Consider the following 17,285-nt stretch of genomic DNA (forward strand, 5'->3'; position numbering starts at 1 on the left):
GGCCATTCGGCCCTTCGAGCCAACACCACTAGTCAATATGATCATGGTTGATCATCCAAAATCAGTACCCTATTCCTGCTTTCTCCCTATTTCCCTTGATTCCATTAGCCCTAAGAGCTATATTTAACTCTCTCTTGAATACATCCAGTGAATTGGCCTTCACTGCCTTCCGTGGCAGAGAATTCCACAGATTCACAACTCTTTGGGTGAAAAAGCTTTTCCTGATCTCAGTTCTGAATGGCCCACCCCTTATTCGTAAACTGTGACCCCTGGTTCTGGACTCCCCCAACATGGGGAATATTTTTCCTGCATCTAGCCTGTCCAGTCCCTTAAGAAGTTTATATGTTTCAAGAAGATCCCCTCTCATCCTTTGTTTTTCTTTGAAGCAAGTCCAGAATTGGAATGTTTGTGGATGTTGTTGATGTGGAATTCGTGATGCAGGTGATTAAAGTCATTCTAAAGAGACTGTTAACCAAACCTCAATGTGGAATCGAGGACATGCTGTTCAGTTTAATCAGGAGAATGGCTAAGTAGTAATAGGTGATGACAATAATGGATAATGGACAGATGCTTAAATTGGCATAATGCAAGAATTCCTAATGAGGCCTCAACTATTGACCGTTTTTATACATGACTTTGTATTGCAAAATTACTTTTAGTTATTCATAAGAATTTAGATGGAGCATATTTTACAAAGCAACATTAATAGCTGATTCTTGACTTTGGATTAAAAAGAAATGCAGTTTCTAAATGTTACCGCTGTGAGTAATGGAAGCCCAAAAATCTAGAGATGCAAGTTCTTCATGAGAAATAATTGTCAGCTCAAAAATATTGGAATACTAGGTTTTATAAGCCTATTGTATAAAAGAATAAAAGTGTGTGTTATAGCTACACTATGCTTTAGTTGAACTGCGGTGGGAGAGTTGAATAGTTATGGCACAACACCTAAGGAAGTATTTTTGGGAGGAGCATCTCGGCTAATTGCCCAACTCCTTCATAGTATGCTGGATGTTTACAGTTTCTGTCCATGTTCCTTTGAGAGACTACTTGAGCAGAGCCTAAACAATGGTTTTTTTTTCATTTAAATACGTCTTCCAAGTGGAGATGATACCGAGTAAATTTAGCAGCAACTATCAGCACTTTCATTCTTTGGTTTTACCTGCTGCCTTTTCCTCGGTCTTGTCAAAAGGCCTTTGCCGTTAAAGTCGTAAATGTCATCCTTAATGTTATGACATAAATCTTCAGATGCAAGATTGCCAATCACCAATCTGCATATGAAATGCATGCTTCAAGTTAATCACCTTTTTTTTATCAGCCATAAGAAGGAGCATAGTGATTTTCATCTCATTTATTGATTTCATTTCTCTCTCTGTATTTGATCCTTACATCAGATTGATCTAGTGAAAATATACCACTTGTGAGTTTAAGCTGTTGAATATAATTAATTCACTGTTGTAAATTTAATGTTTTTGTTCCTTTTAAAAGCCTACAATTTTTTTTGCCTGTCTATACCAATGTTTGGAAGGTGACTAACTGAAGTTTCATCTCATAAGTCAATGTCAATTTATCAGAACCATAGGGTGCATAGTTATTTTAGTAACCGTCTCTTAAATGGTAATTATGCATACCTGAGTGTTTAATTACAGTGTGGTGCCAGTCAAATTCTGCTGGCTTTGCAGACATAGCAATGTTTTGTGTGTGGACATAAATGCCGTATGTGTGTGAATCGTCATGGGCAGTTCTTTAGTCTGAAGGATGATGTACTTCCAGTCCAATTTTGTGGGCTCTGCAGTGATTAACGTGGCCAACATGGGAACTGCAGACTGCAGGTATGGTAGATGGCTGATGGGACAGGCAGCTGGGTAGTTTGTAAGGAATTCCCTGCCCTCTATCACTTGCTGCAGGACATCTGTGTGGTTCTTATATATATATTCATCTCAATTCCATCCCAAATGCTCTTCACTTTTAGCTGTCGTGGGCCAGGAATTTCCAAGAATCGTTGAAGATGTTGCACTTTGTGCCTTTGGCCACTCTCACCATGACAGAGCCCAGAATAGATGGGCTGGTGCTGGGCTTGTAGACAATGCTGCGCACCTACTGTAGCTGACCAGGTGCAACTAGGGCCTCGTAGAAGTTACGTTTATTCTCATCTGGCCAAGTACAATGACAATCTTGCTTGCAGCAGCATCATAGGCACGTAGAATAAGACAACACACAGAAAAAATAGATTATACATAAATTGCATATGCAGGCAGTGCTAAAAGTGCACTATTAGAAAAATGTCCTTAGAGGTGATTATGGGCTGAGCAAAAGACATCGATGTTGGCTTGCTTGTTCTTCCGGTGAATTTGACGATTTTGAAGATCCAGTGCAATACAGTTTTTCTTTCTATTTTATTTATTTACCAATTTTATAAATCGCACTATCACCAAAAATCACTTTTTAATATTTTGAATGCATTTTGTGTATTCCTTTTCTCCACAAGTTTTCCTTGTATCTTTAAGTATAGTATGTGGGCTGTTCTATCAATAAAGAATGCAATATATTCTGAAATATTCTCATCAACTGCTTGGGAAGTTTTCAATCTCTTCTAGCCGTGGACTTCTTTCAGCACTGCAAAATTCTAACTTCGTATGAGGCACCAATTTGTTTTTCTAAATGCTCCATTTTATAGAAATTGCAAATTACAATAGCATAATGTACACTAAATAATATGGCTGAATTAAATTTTTGGTACAATTTATCAAAAGTTAAACCGCCTCTAGCATCAATTAATAATTTGGTGATACATTATTTTAATATGCTGTACAGTTATTGAATTACTTTATGGAATACATTTTAAGATTAAATAAATTTCAAACCTGAGGCTGAATTTTAACAATTTTGGGCTGGTTCTATTTATAAATTGTATGAATAAATGCAAATGTGTGTGATTTTTGTACAATTTGTTTGCAACAGTGGGCATTATAAATGGTCATCATAAACAAGGTGATTCTGCTGCTGAATTAAACAACATTAAAAAAAACTTATATGCAAGATTGCTGTCATCTCAAATCAATTTTCATGTTGGAAAGCAGTTTTTGATCTGGATTATTTTGAAGACTATTATATTATAAATCATTTGTTGTAAGTAATAAGAAACTTTCCACTTTTTAAAAAATTTCATCTCAGGAGCTGCCCAAACTGACAGAGACCAAGGATAATTATACAAATATGAATGTCTCACAGCTGAGCGATGACGAGTTGAAAGAGCAACTCATGAAGCATGGAGTTACACCTGGTCCAATTGTGGGTAGGTCTAAAATTGAACGTCTTTCTTCTTGCCCCACCCCTGTTTCCCTCTCCCCTGCACACCTGCACCACTCAGTCATAGTACAATGAAACACATTTATAATTTGGGATTTTGGTAGTGCCAGATTGGCAGATTTTCCAGGCTATTGAATATTGGTCCTGGTAATTTACCAATGCACTTTTATTCACAAAATGCTGGAGTAACTCAGCAGGTCAGGCAGCATCTCGGGAGAGAAGGAATGGGTGACGTTTCGGGTCGAGACCCTTCTTCAGACTCAGACTTAATGCACTTTTAAGTCACTTCGGATGTTACAGCAGAATAAATTTTCCAGTGAACTGAGTTTAAAGGGAGCATGGGGAATGAGGATCCTGGTGATTTAAAGGAAGCATGGCTGAGGCCCTGGTAAGTTTAAAGGGAGCTTGAGAAAATTAGCCAAATGCCAATGTATTAACATTTTGGATGGGTTGGATAGCAGATTCTAAGAATTCTATGTACCTCCCTTTTCTTCCGCACCGCATATGTTTGAGCACAACTGCAGCAAACTCTTTGTTGTTATTAATGTTTTTTTACTTTCTAGTTTTGTAATTTTACCATTGTCAACCATTCCTTTGACTGTATGGAACCTAGGCTATGCACTACTTTTCCGCCACCACCACACTCCTCCTCCCAACCAATCACTTCACATTTGGAGCTCTGCTTAAAGTCTAAGCAAAACACAAAGTGCTGGAGGACCTCAGCTAGTCAGGCAGCAACTGTGACAGGAATGGATTGACAATGTTTCAGGTCAGGACCCTTCTTCCGACTGAAGAGTCCCAACCAGAAAAGTCATCCGTCCGTTCCTTCTGCAGATGCTACCTGACCTGCTGAGTTCCTCCTGCACTTTGTGTTTTGCTCAAGATTTCAGCATCTTCAATTCCTTGTGCCTCTGCTTGAAGTCTGTTTGACCTTGTTTGGTCAATTATTCTAATATTTCTTTCCTTTTAATGTGTGTCAAGTGTTGTCTGATTCCATCTTTATGGCACACTTTTAGGCTGTTTTACTAAATTGGAAATGCTATTAAGGCAAATTGTTATTTCTCCATTTCTGAACAAATATTTCAAAACTGAATAGAACTAAAAGTTAATAAATGTTTATACCTATTGAATTCTTACACTACAGGCAGATGACAAGTTCAGATGATTATTTTTGTATCATACAGTTAAATTTATTACGCATGTCTTTTTTTCCCTTGCATTGGTCTTTTATTAATTTCCTATTGTTCCACGTTAATAATTGAAACGTCATCCTAAAAGGCATCAAAAATCAACGAGAACTTGTCACTTTCCTTGAATTTACACTTGCCTGCTGCCGTTCTTTCAGATACTACTTTAGCAATGTTTGTTTTTAGCTCGTTAATCTTCACATTTTATTTATGTTTGCTGTCTTTTCTAACTCCATGTAGCCACTACCAGAGCAGTTTATGAAAAGAAGCTCCTGAAGCTGATGGGACAGGGTCCAGCTGTGCCTCCACCCAAGCAAAATGGAACTGGCGATGTTGAACAATACTCAGATAGTGAAGAGGAAGAAGGTAAAATCATCTATACTTTTAATGTGTGCAAATTACTAAAAGTTATTAGTTTTCGTGTTTCCTGTTTACATTATCCAGCAGGTCATAAAGCATCTTTGGATGGATGTACAAGTTAACTTTTTTTTTTTAAATGTGATCGAATGTCGTTAAATTGAAATGCTATTTTACTCTTGCCCTGGATGCATACCATCCTGCTGGCTTGCTGTGTATTCCTTCCACTTTATGGTTATATTTCATTTTGATATCCTGTTTGGAATTGTGATTGGGATGTAAAGATAAAAATGTAGAAAAGATAGCATTGCACAGCAGATTAGGTATCATACTAAATGGAAAGGTCAGTAAATGTTTCTAATTTGACTCCTTTCAGTTGAGACATTTAGAGAGAAAATCTGGGGAGATTAGGTAAAGCCTTTTCTTGCCTCATACTTAATATTTTTGTTAAGAAATCTGTTTTTGTCTTTCCTCCTTTTGGTGGCAATGTCCTGCCGAAGCAGAGCGACGGCTTTCAAGTATTTCAGTTAAATTGGTATTTGTTGCACTATGGTGGTCTGCAAATTAATAATTCATTCCTCGTGCCGTTGCACCTTGGAGAAATTGCATTCTTGAGTTACATTTGCTATGTTTTAACACATTTTTAATGCAATGTGCACTTTTAAAAAAAGACAATTAGCAAATTGTTGCTGCCATGCTGAATGTGTTCTGTTGCCTTGGAGGTCAATGTGAAAAAAATTGCCTGTGCAGCGGTCCCTCCATAATGCCCTGAGGTGTTGGCTTACTTTCTGGTATGTGACTTGAACCCATAATATTCAGACTTGGACTAGAATCCTGTCGATGAACCAGGACCATAGAAACATAGAAACATAGACGTAGACCAATGCCAAATTCTTGAGTATTTTTTGTGTGGATTGGATAAGATGATTTAAATCGCAAATATTCTGCATTCTTCTTCTTGCGTTTGAAGCAACAGAAGTTATGAAGCTGCTTCTGCTGTCTCTGTTTGTTGTCGTTTGCCTGACTGAGGTCAGTTGACGGGGCTCACCACGGGGAGGTCGACAACGTGAGCCCCATATTCTGCATTAAAGTTGCTTGATTGACTGCCTACATATAGTGGGCTTGCTGTGCCACCATCTTCCCAATAAGATTTGGGAATAGCAATGAATGCCGGAATTACCAGAAAAATACATATTCCATAAGATATGTTGTTCTGTTTTTGGTTCCTAAGGCATTCTTTGTTGGTCCTGTTCTGTGGAAGTTGAAGAAGCACATTTGTGAAAGGCTTAAATACCTAGTTTAGATTACCAGGCTGATGAGTACCTCTCTGGATTTCAGTGTCACGCAAGTAAATATAGTGCAATGTGAGTCAACTTCAGTAAATAAAAAAAGAGATACAGTGATTGCTTACATAGATGACTGACAAACATGAACTCCAGTTTCTATGTCGGGCTTGAATTTGACAACCTTGCACTAAACATTTTTAAAAGCTTTGTATGCAGTTATTGTATTTATGTATCTAAATTTGATATTAGAGGTAGCCTCTGCACATTTGAAGTTTGTTGATCTCCCTCAGATTTCAAAATAAAAACTAAATAAATCAGCGATATGACTGAGACATCTCTGAACACCCAACTTCCATAGATGCTATGATAATTTAACAAAAAATATTTAATTTGTCGTATTTCTCATTAACCCTCTTCTCTTAGTCTCTAAATTATCAAACAACTTGCTGACATCCAGTACTAGATGAGCAAAACTTCCCTCCAGCTGACGCCTGGATCTACTAAAGCTACCATCTTCAGTTCCTAGCTAGCGACATTCCCTTTCCCTTGAACTGAACCAGACTTTGTGTTACTTTGTCATATCTAATCCTCTGCTGCAGCTCGTGTTAAAATATGATTTGCCCATCTCATTTGTTAAGTGACGCTGGCTGCTAGTTATGCAAAACCTCCATTTTAAAATTCACATAGTTACTTTCAGATATCTCCATGACTTCACACCTTCCTACTTCTATAATCGCCTCCAGCCTAAGCCCTTTCAGACATTTGCAATGTCAATACTATCATTAATCTTGATATTCACAAAGCTGCGCTTTCAGTTACTGAAGGGCTAATCACTTGCATTATTTTCTGAAAGTTTATTATACATTTTGTTTTAGTTACTCCTTCACATATAATTCTTTGATAAAGCTGCTGGTCATCTCATAGTATCTCCTTTTTGCCTCGTGGAGTTAATCGTGAATGGTTATGCTCACATTAGATACCTTGGAATGATTTCTGTTTGAGGTGCTATACAAATTAAATAAGATTATTTATTTGAAGAAGAACCTTATTTGGAGCTGGAAATTAATATTTTTTTATTATAAACAAAATAAAATTCTACCCACATTATATTCTGGTTTACTTTATTTGTGTTCCACCTGAAAGTAAAAACACCTTTTCTGAATTAGTATTATATTTCCATATCAAATCCCATCGCCTACATATTTGCAATGGATTCTTGCCTGGTAGGATGATGTTATGTGGAGTAACATTTGAGTGTAAAGTATAATTGAACTTGTATCGGTTAAGAAAACGAACGGTAGATAAATTGGATGTACCAGTTAATCTCTATGCAGCCTAATGATAGAAACTGCCAGTGCACATTAATTGACCGAATGCATCCATCAGTTGCTGCCAAAATGTAATAAACATCTGAGGGTAAGCAAGTGTAAAGTACGTTGCATAAACTAGAGATTATGGCGTGAGTGATATGTCCAACATGTTGTATAAATGTGTCTTTCTCCCAAATATTCAATGATTTTGATCACTTCTTAAATGATTCAAATATTCTGTCCAAATTCCTGGCATCAATTCTCCGATTGCTAAATGTTTGATTTTTGTTTCCAAAATTGAATGTTCTACAGAATTATAATTCTCTCTTGCAGATTTTCCTCCTGAGGGCTCCACACACAGCAAAATTGGTAAGTTGTAGTTAAGTATTTTGTTGGGATAAGCTCAAAGTATTTTGTTGCCTCAGGTTCGTTGTCAATTTAAGCCCAACTATTTTGTTTTTAATCGGGTTATCCCCAAATTTAAAAAGATATTGTTACCATAAACAATTGAGTGAGGTACAAGGAGCATACTGCCCTGCACGATATATTTCGAGTCATTAGTCAATTCGAGAATGTTTAATTGCCATCTGTACCAACAACCGAACATTCTTGCATGACATTCCCACTTGCAGCAACTTAACAGACCTATAAAACATAATACACATAGATAATGTATAATAAGCAAAAAATCAATAAATGAATAACCCCAATGCTAGTGCAAAAACACCTAAAGTTCTAAGTGCAACCAAAGACAGTCCATAGTTTATAGCTGAGGTAAGTGTTATGTAATGTTCCAAGAGCCTGGTGGTTGTTAGAAAGAAGTTGTTATTGAAACTGGTGATCACCAATTTCAATGGGTGGAGTAAATTGACAATGTGGCAAAGGTAGTATGGGTCTTTGATGCTGACCGCCTTTTTGAGGTAGGGCCTCCTAAAGATCCGTTTGTTAGTGGAAGTCAGTACCTTGAAGTTTACATTTCAACACGCACATCCCCTAAAATGAATTATAAGAAAATAAAATGCACTATTCTAACAGAATAGTGCATTTTATTTTCTTATAATTCATTTTAGGGGATGTGCTGCATCTTTTTGACTCTTTGCTGTGCACAGACCATAATGGAAAAAAGCAGACATGGAGAGTGCCAGAACAGCAAATAATTGATCATTATTGCTGTTGGGTGTAAAGAACTACAAAAGGACAAGCATTTTGGTCCAGGTTTTGAATTTAAGAGAATTTGAATTTCATCGCTTTGTTGTTCTTCCTTATGTGGGACACTGCAAATTGAGATCCTAATTTTGATTAATACCAGTGATTTTTAACCACTTTTGTTTAATTTGTGAAATTATGATCTCTAAATAATGTCCTTTTACAATGTGATTAATTTTTGTATTGCTTTGAGTAATTTAGGTAGTCCACCATCAATTTGCATTTGATATCAATACCTCCTAATATTCCCAACTTCTGTGCTTGCTTCATGTCATCTTTCTGATCAGTTTGACCATAGCTTGGGATCTTGGCATGTAAATATTCCCTAGCTCTTCTGAAATCCACCTTTCATTATTTTATGAAACCATTTAACTTATTTGAAATGCGAGTTAATTCCTCTGATAAGTCAAAGCAATACCTTAAATTCTTTCACTTTGTCCATCAGCTATACCATTCTAAAAATAAAGATTGAAATTCAGAATCATTACCGTGCTCTCATTGTGCTATGACTATTGGGGAAAAGAGTACAGGAACCTGAAAACCATGACCCCCAATTCCCATATAAGTATTCTTTGATTCGGATTCAGATTATTTATTATAATGTGCACTAGAAGCTCAAAGTAGGTAGTAAACATACTGTAATAATTAATAAAATTACACACAGTTTCTTCCCAGAAGTAATCAGACAACTGAACCATCCTACCAACAACTAGAGAGCAGTCCTGAGCTGCTATCTACCTCATTGGAAACCCTCAGACTATCTTTGATCTGACTTTACTGGACTTTATCTTGAACTAAACATTATTCACATGTATCCCTTTAATGTGTACACTGTGGATGGCTTGATTGTAATCATGTGCTGTCTTTCCGCTGACTGGTTAGCATGCAACAAATGTTTTTCACAATACCTCGATACACGTGACAATAAACTAAGCTAAACTATAGTATATATAAAAAAATAAGGTGCAACAATGGAAAGGTGTATGAGATACAGTGAAGCCCATGTGGCAGGAGCTCTGGGAAGGAGGTGTGAACGAGGTAATTGGATCAAAAGTCTAACACCAGTAGGGAAGAAGCAAATATTAAGTCTGGATGCTCGAGCTTTCAAGCTCCTGTGTGTTCTCTCAGAAGCGAAAAAAAGAAAAGGGAATGGCCAGGGTGGTAGGAACCCTTGAGCTTTGATTTCAAAATGCAGAATTGTTTACTTCTGTTATGATTTCCAAGACAGTACATCAGAAATTACTTCATAGGCTGCAAGAGAATTTAGTTGTCATCCGTACTGGCAACGGAACATTGAAATTGTTGCTGCAGCTTTGTGGGCTGATTAATGCAATAACACGCACAAGTATAAAATAACCAGTAAAACGATAAATTGATCATCAGTATTGCTAGGCAACCAGACTATAATAGTGTAAATCCATAGTTCATAGTGTAACCAAAACGAAGTTCATAGTAGATCAGAGTTACTGAGATAGTTGTGCAATGTTCAAGAGCGTGATGGTTACTGGGAAAAAATGGAGGTAATTTTTCTCAGAGTCCTGTACCTTCTTCCCGATGGTTGTAGCGCGATGAAAGCATGGCACAGATTCTGAATTTCAATGTTTCTTTTTAGAATGGTATAGCTGATGCCAATATGAATAAATTCCTAGTTGTATATCTCCTATCCAGTTTTTTAAGACTTCGTGTTTTAGATTTAGTTTTCAATGCATCTCTCTTCAGATTCTTCATATCAAAGACACAGTACATCAAAAATCTCATTCACAGAGACAAGTAGTACAAGCAAATCAAGACAAATGCAGGTAATTGTGTATGTAGTTCAATTATCTAGGATGTGTTCAGCTCACAAATTGATGCCTTTCACTTGGCATTGTCTGTCAATTTCTAAAACTGATCACTTCTCTGAAGAAAATATGTGAATGGAAGCATAGTAAAAAGTTCTTTTTGTTTACAAACTATGAAAGGTAAACATATTATTTTCCTCCCTGATTATTTTGCATTTTATTTAAAATATTACATATTTTCAAAAGCCTTAAATTCTGGAATAATCAGGATTATAATCAAAGGATATGGAGTGAAGGGACAAATCTGGATAGCAAGCTGTTTATAAAGTTGAAAACGAGTAAGGATTAAAAGTCATTCAGATGAATCAAGGGCAAGAAGTCGTATTTGGCAAAAATTAATGCCAGAATCACTCATGCTGATAATTCCCTCAAATGATTTAGATTGAGAAATCTGTGTCCTTGAGAATTAATATTGGGGACAAATGTGGCAAAATATAAAGAGATAGTAATAAATTCAGAAATGCTTTTGCAGATCCACAGTGCTTCTGACATGTTTTATTTTTCTATTCCATTAATACATTCTATCCACCATAATAACTCAACATTTTTGCATATAGCCAGCGTTTATGCCATTTTCACGACAATGTTTAAGTGAAAATAAGTGAATCTACATGCAAAATATTGGTTTAATACTCCAGAAATGACTGCTGGGTACTAGTACATGTAATGGCTTTTGCATTAGCAAGCAAAGAAAGTCCTTGGCTATATTTGGTTTCCAGAGGGCAAGTGAGTGACAGCCTATAAATAGCTCATTCCTCATCAATCCACATCAGAGTAAAAGTTAAGCTCTTCCCACGTTCTGTTTGCATTATTCATCTTTGAAAGAATTCACTTCAATTTATGAAATTAACTGCACATTTAGTGTTCATTTAATTACTAACCTTTTAAATGATAACATTTGATGCTGATGGCTATTTAATTTATATTTTATATCAGTTGACAGAGATATTATGTGGTGAAATTGTCTTTTCAGAATATCTAACAAGTGATATCATCCAAATATATAGCGACCCCTTGAAATATTCCCAAGTTAGAGTGAGCACTTTCAATTGTCTCTGTTAATAGCAGAGAGCAATTGCAGAATTCCAATATAATGTTTAGCCGAGAAATCTGAAAAATTAATTTTTCAAACTGTTCACCCTTTCCAATTAAGAGTTTCCAGAAAGGACCATTTAAAACTAACTAAAAATAATAATCATTAAATATACTAAATTATACATTCCTTTAGAGGAGAAAAATTTATAAATAGAATCTTTGCATGCATTCAATAGGTGTAAAATGTTATTTCTGTTTTTGCCGATATAAAAATAAAACTGAATATATAGTGGATTGTATTGTTATTTCTGTTGCAACCCAGACTTGTATCCATGTGAGTAGGGATGAACTGCAGATCCTGGTTTAAACCGAAGACGGACACAAAAAGCTGGAGTAACTCAGCGGGTCAGGCAGCATCTCTGGGGGAAAAAAGGAATATATGACGTTTTGGGTCGAGACCCTACTTCAGACTGAAATCCAAGTGTTCAAGTGAAATACAAGCATTAAATCAATACATAAATATAAATATTTTTTATTTCAGGCAAATGAAACAGGGGATGTATTGACTCCGATGTTTCCAATTGAAATGAGCACTCCATCAGGAATCAGGTTAGAAATTTGTCCTTTGTTCAGCTTAATTATCCCAAATACCTATTAATTTGCTGCGTTGGATGGGGGGGAGATACATGCTATCATGGAAAGAACGCTGGAAAGAAATCCTGCAATGAAGCTAACTATTCTTTTATTTCTATGTACAGTGCAACACGGCGTCGACCAATCAAAGGAGCAGCAGGTCGGCCAATTGAGTATAATTTTGATGATCTGGTGGCACGGGCTTCGATGAGAAATGCCTATAAGGAGAAAAGCAGCTATCCGGGTACAAAGGAGAACAAACCAGTACGTCTTGTGCCAGTGTGGCTACGGATCCTCCTGTTCATCATTGTGATATTAATCCTCTTTCTGGTCTATCAAGCAATGGAAAGTAATCAGGAGAATCCTTTTGCATATTTCCTGGAGAACGCCAGCAACCAAGTGTCTCAGCCGCAACCTGACACTTCGTCCACAGCAGACCGTGAGGCAGAGGTGATTGTGGAGTAGGCGTGTGTGGTAAAATTACAACAATCTCTGTATCAGCTGGTTTAAAGCAGCATAGCCCTATTGAGCTTCATTGCTTTAAAACAGGAAATGAGGGCTCCATCACAGTAACCAGATATGCCAGTACATCTGGACAAAAAAACCTCAGAAATAAATATGTCTTCTTCCCTCCATCATCCCGTTTCCATTTCTCCCTTATTAAACAATGTTAAACCCGTTGAATTTGTAAGGGGAGGAAAAGGAAAACTTGGCTAATTTGTTCAAACTGAATATAGAGAAAAATGCCGAATTGGGAGGGAGGGGGGGCACATGTGTTGTATGATATCTGCCTGATCATCTAATTAACATAAAGTGCCCAGATAATAGGTCAAGTTACATTTTTCTCTGAACAGAGATATCCATTTCATTCTTTGGCAATTACATTGTTTAACAATTCCTCTTGTGTTATAACATCTGTCTACTGCGCCATTTAATATTGCATCCATTCTTATAAATCCCTAACTTGGTGCCTTGGTCATTTAGTGTTTTTTTTAACAGGAAAGTCTTGAAACTAGGATGCCTTTTTAAACTTTGAATTTTGCATGTGTTTCGCCGCTGGCATGACACACATAGGGGACAGCATTTCTATATGTAGCTTAATATCAGTACTGGCTTGATATGTACTATTTTTGTGTAGAGGGTTAAATTATCAAAACTTTAGTCTTTCAAAAGTTTTTTTTTGTTAAATTTATGCATGTAATTGTCTTAACCAGGATATTAAAGTTGGGTTTGTTTGGAAATACTTTGGCATCCAATACAATTTTATAAATAAATATCCAAACTAGTTCAAATTTTAATTTTCTCATCTTTTTGTTAAAGGTTATTGCCTGTTAAGGTAAAAATTCTTCATAGTCAGCAGTGTATATATTTTCCCTCGATCTACCAATTACAGGTCCACCACCAATTTTCCAGCAACTGGTGGTCCCCCCCCCCCTTAATCCAGACAAAGTCCCCCCGAAAATGTGGCACCTAGGCCAGATGAAGCAGCTGATCTCAACCTCATTGGGGCTTTCACACAAATCGACGGGTCAAAACTTCCCCCTGCGGTCAGGGCTCTGGAAGTCTGGCCGAAACCGGCAGATCCATTCCCCTAGCAGATTTCTGCAGCCGATCACAGGTGGAATTTGCTGCCTGTAGCCAGTGCTCTGGAACTCCGGCCTGGCCAGAACTGTTCCCATAGCTGACATCCATGGCCGACTTCGTGGGCCGGTATCTCAGCCCCACCAAGGCCGTGACCTCTGTTGGCCCAGAAAAACGGATAATACGGCAAGGCTCTCGAACCAAGTGTGCCGGAAAATCGGTGATGGACCTGTATCATAATAACAGCAGCTGAACAGTTTCTCCACTTGCATTTCTTAAAAACACTGGAATCACAATTCAGAATGTGCTTTTATTTTACAGGTTTTCTACCTCTTTGCTTGTCTGTCAGCTGGTAAAGAGAACATATATGTTTCTATCTCGTGAGCTGTAGATCTCTCTTCCCTCTCCTGCCCCATTCTTTATTAGTGCAGTGAGCATTTTCAAGCCCGGGGTCAAATCCCTACGGAATAATTACCAAACTACTTGGATGTTAATAGCATCAGAATTGCCCAATGGTGAGATAAGTGAGTGAAAATAAGACATAGGCAGGAGATGTGTTACTGCAATGGGTTTATTGATCTGAGCACTATACCACAGCGCAGTGAGCAAAGCATTATTGCCCAGACTCTGTTTATGCCCCATTTCAAAGATGGCCATGTAATAGTAGATGCTTGGCTGCAACATCGCTGAATTGTACAAAGTCGCAGCACAGAAGGAGTCAATTGTCCCATGTCTCACTATCTGAATATATGAAGTGAGAGAGTGCAAGTTTCCATTAAGTGTCCTGTTAACACATCCAAGTCAAAAGCAAATACATGGACTATTCACCACCTTGAGGTTGCATGTTTCAAGAAATCCAAGTTTTGTCAAGGTATCAACATTAGCCAGCCTGATGTCTTGAGCTTATGCATCCCAAAAGATTAGATATTGTCAAATGTCATGATTGTTGAGGGCATTTATGTGTTTACAAGCTATTTTGTGGTGGGTTTTTTTTTTGTGGTTTTTAATAATGGTACATACACGGTCACATGAAGTGCAGAGATGCAAGGTTTACCAGAAATGGTGGACTTATCAAATTATTAAATACTTTATGCATATTTTAATATTTAATGTTCATAACCTCATGAGCACAACATATTAACTTTTGTTTATTAAGCTAAAGATGTAAAATTCAGTACATTTTTTGCAGACTATGTATTTGATATTAGTAAGCTAAGATTTAAAACTTGTGGAACCTCCAGCTTTAATTACTCAAATTCCAATTTATCTGGCTGTCTTTCCTGTTTTATAGCTGTTTCCTTTATAGCTGTAAGTGGACAAAGGTTTTCTACAAGTTAAGTTTATATTTTTTTCCATCGTGAAAATAAGTTAAAATATTCATAACAGTATGTCCATATTGGTAGTAAGGTGGTAGAACTTGACATTTTCAATGTATCATTCCAAGATCTACTTAAAATTAGATTTTTTTAAAATTCAGTGAAGCCTGCCTTTGTTGCTTGAAATCACAACAATACTTAAGGGTTCTTTATATACTGATCAAATCTCCCTTAAATTAGGAAGTGAGTATCACCAACATTAGTTACCTGTTTCCAAAAAAATCGTTAAGGATGCATGGTATAACTAATGCACTGTGAGCTAGGACATGGCAAGTTTTCTATCTGGAAGCTAATCCTGATATTGTTACACTTATTTACATTGCATGTGATTTTGTCTGTGCTTGTTTCTTTTATGTATTGAATCCTGATGAATTTTAATTGGAAATTTGTCTACACATAAACTTATTTAAATAGTTTTTAGCTGATATACAAGAAAACAGGCTTAGGTGACTGTTGCAAATACAGTTCTTTCGAAGAAAAACAATTAAATATCCAGATAGGTTTCAATTTCTGAAAAGCTGACATAAGATTTTCATTATTATATTGGGCTATGATCCTCAATAATGTTAAAACTCAGTAAGGAGTAGGGTAGTCTATTTTCTATATCTATGCTTGAGTAATGATATACAAAGTTCATGCACGTACAGTCTTAAAATGCTTTGCATTCATGAATTTTACTTCAGTAAAGCACTGGGGCTGACACTTACAAAATGTGTACAGATACTTCTCAAATCTGAACCACGGACTAGGTGCATCCAACTCTTGCAGACCTACAAAAACTCGATTTTTGTGAAATTGCTCATTTTGGGAAAAATCTAAACATGCATCGTTTTTGAAAGGTCAGTGTCTTGTTAGAGAACAAGAATCGATACTTTTTCAATAATTTGCGGATATGAAAAAAGGCATTTGTGTCCCTTTTGATATTTGGGCAACAGGAATTTGAAGAATGGGTTTAAAAGTGGGTGGGAAAATTGTTGTGATTAATTTGTGCCTTTGGATACTGTTGAATTCATCATGTTGGTATTCATCATGGAGTATTCGGCTTCCATTTGATACATGTTTGAAATGTTACGAAACACCACTTTATTGTGTTCATTTTTCTACAATTGTTGCTGGTTTCTGAATAATTTTGAGTTGCCAATGAACCGTTACCCAGGGATAATTTTGTCGGGATCTCCGTTGATGTATTTCTTAATGGGGTTGGGTCTGTTCTCCTGAACAATTGAGTCGACAATTGGGATCTAAATTTGCAATTACTTTCGTCTATTTGGCCGACAGGTTACATTTGAAATGTTCTGCATTGTTTTCATATGATGGTGTTTCTCTCTAAAGAGCTCTGTTTGGGAACCTTTGCAATGCTATCACCAGCTCTGTCTTGAATGTGCCTTATTAAAGTTTCTTATCCAAATTTAAATAAAATTTGAATATTTAAACTGCATCTTCGTTGTGTGTGTGGGTGGGCATCTAATCATGTAGCTTAAACAGGGATAGACTATCTGACCTCAACCAGTACAGAATACAGAATACAGAGCTTTATTTGTCATTCGGTACCGAGGTATCGAACGAAATTACGTTACCAGCAGTCACACACAAAAAAACAACAAAAAAAAACACAAGACACATAACCCCAACACAAACATCCATCACAGTGACTCCAAACACCCCCTCACTGTGATGGAGGCAACAAAACTTCCGCTCTCTTCCCCACGCCCAAGTCCCCGCGGTCGAGCCGCACCGGGCGCTGAAACATCCCGCGGCCGAGCCGGGCGATGGAAGGCCCCGCGGCCGTACCGTGCGCAGCTAAGTCCCGCGGCCGAGCCGCGCCAGGCGATGGAAGGCCCCGCGGCCGAGCCGCACCAGCGATGTAAAGTCCCGCGGCCGCGCCGGGCGATGTTAGGTCCCGCGGCCGAGCCGCACCGGGCGATGGAAGGCCCCGCGGCCGAGCCGCACCTGGCACTGAACCGTCCCACGGCCGTACCGGTCGATGGAAGGCCCCGCGGCCGAGCCGCACCGGGCACTGTTAAGTCCAGCGGCCGAGCCGCACCGGGCGATGGAAGGCCCCGCGGGCGATGGAAGGCCCCGCGTTTTTTTTCGTTTTTTTTTAGCACAAACGGAGATACGACTCGGAAAGGGTCGTATCTCCGTTGAGGAAGAGATTTTTTTAAAG

General features: G+C 37.6%; 1 protein-coding gene across 4 annotated transcripts in view; it reads left to right on the forward strand.

The window, feature by feature from the left end:
- The window catches only part of LOC144605533 (lamina-associated polypeptide 2, isoforms beta/delta/epsilon/gamma-like), a 31,795-nt gene extending 15,277 nt beyond the window's left edge, over positions 1 to 16,518 (forward strand). For all 4 annotated transcript variants that reach the window (XM_078420914.1, XM_078420915.1, XM_078420913.1 and 1 more), the window contains exons 2-7: positions 3,172 to 3,292; positions 4,734 to 4,859; positions 7,780 to 7,815; positions 10,372 to 10,451; positions 12,070 to 12,137; positions 12,287 to 16,518. In XM_078420914.1, the coding sequence (XP_078277040.1) occupies positions 3,172 to 3,292; positions 4,734 to 4,859; positions 7,780 to 7,815; positions 10,372 to 10,451; positions 12,070 to 12,137; positions 12,287 to 12,626 (771 nt within the window). In that variant the 3' untranslated portion in view covers positions 12,627 to 16,518. The remainder of the gene's footprint in view (positions 1 to 3,171; positions 3,293 to 4,733; positions 4,860 to 7,779; positions 7,816 to 10,371; positions 10,452 to 12,069; positions 12,138 to 12,286) is intronic.
- The last annotated feature ends 767 nt before the right edge of the window (positions 16,519 to 17,285 follow it).

This window comes from Rhinoraja longicauda, chromosome 24, assembly GCF_053455715.1.
Source record: "Rhinoraja longicauda isolate Sanriku21f chromosome 24, sRhiLon1.1, whole genome shotgun sequence".
Classification (NCBI taxonomy): domain Eukaryota; kingdom Metazoa; phylum Chordata; class Chondrichthyes; order Rajiformes; family Arhynchobatidae; genus Rhinoraja; species Rhinoraja longicauda.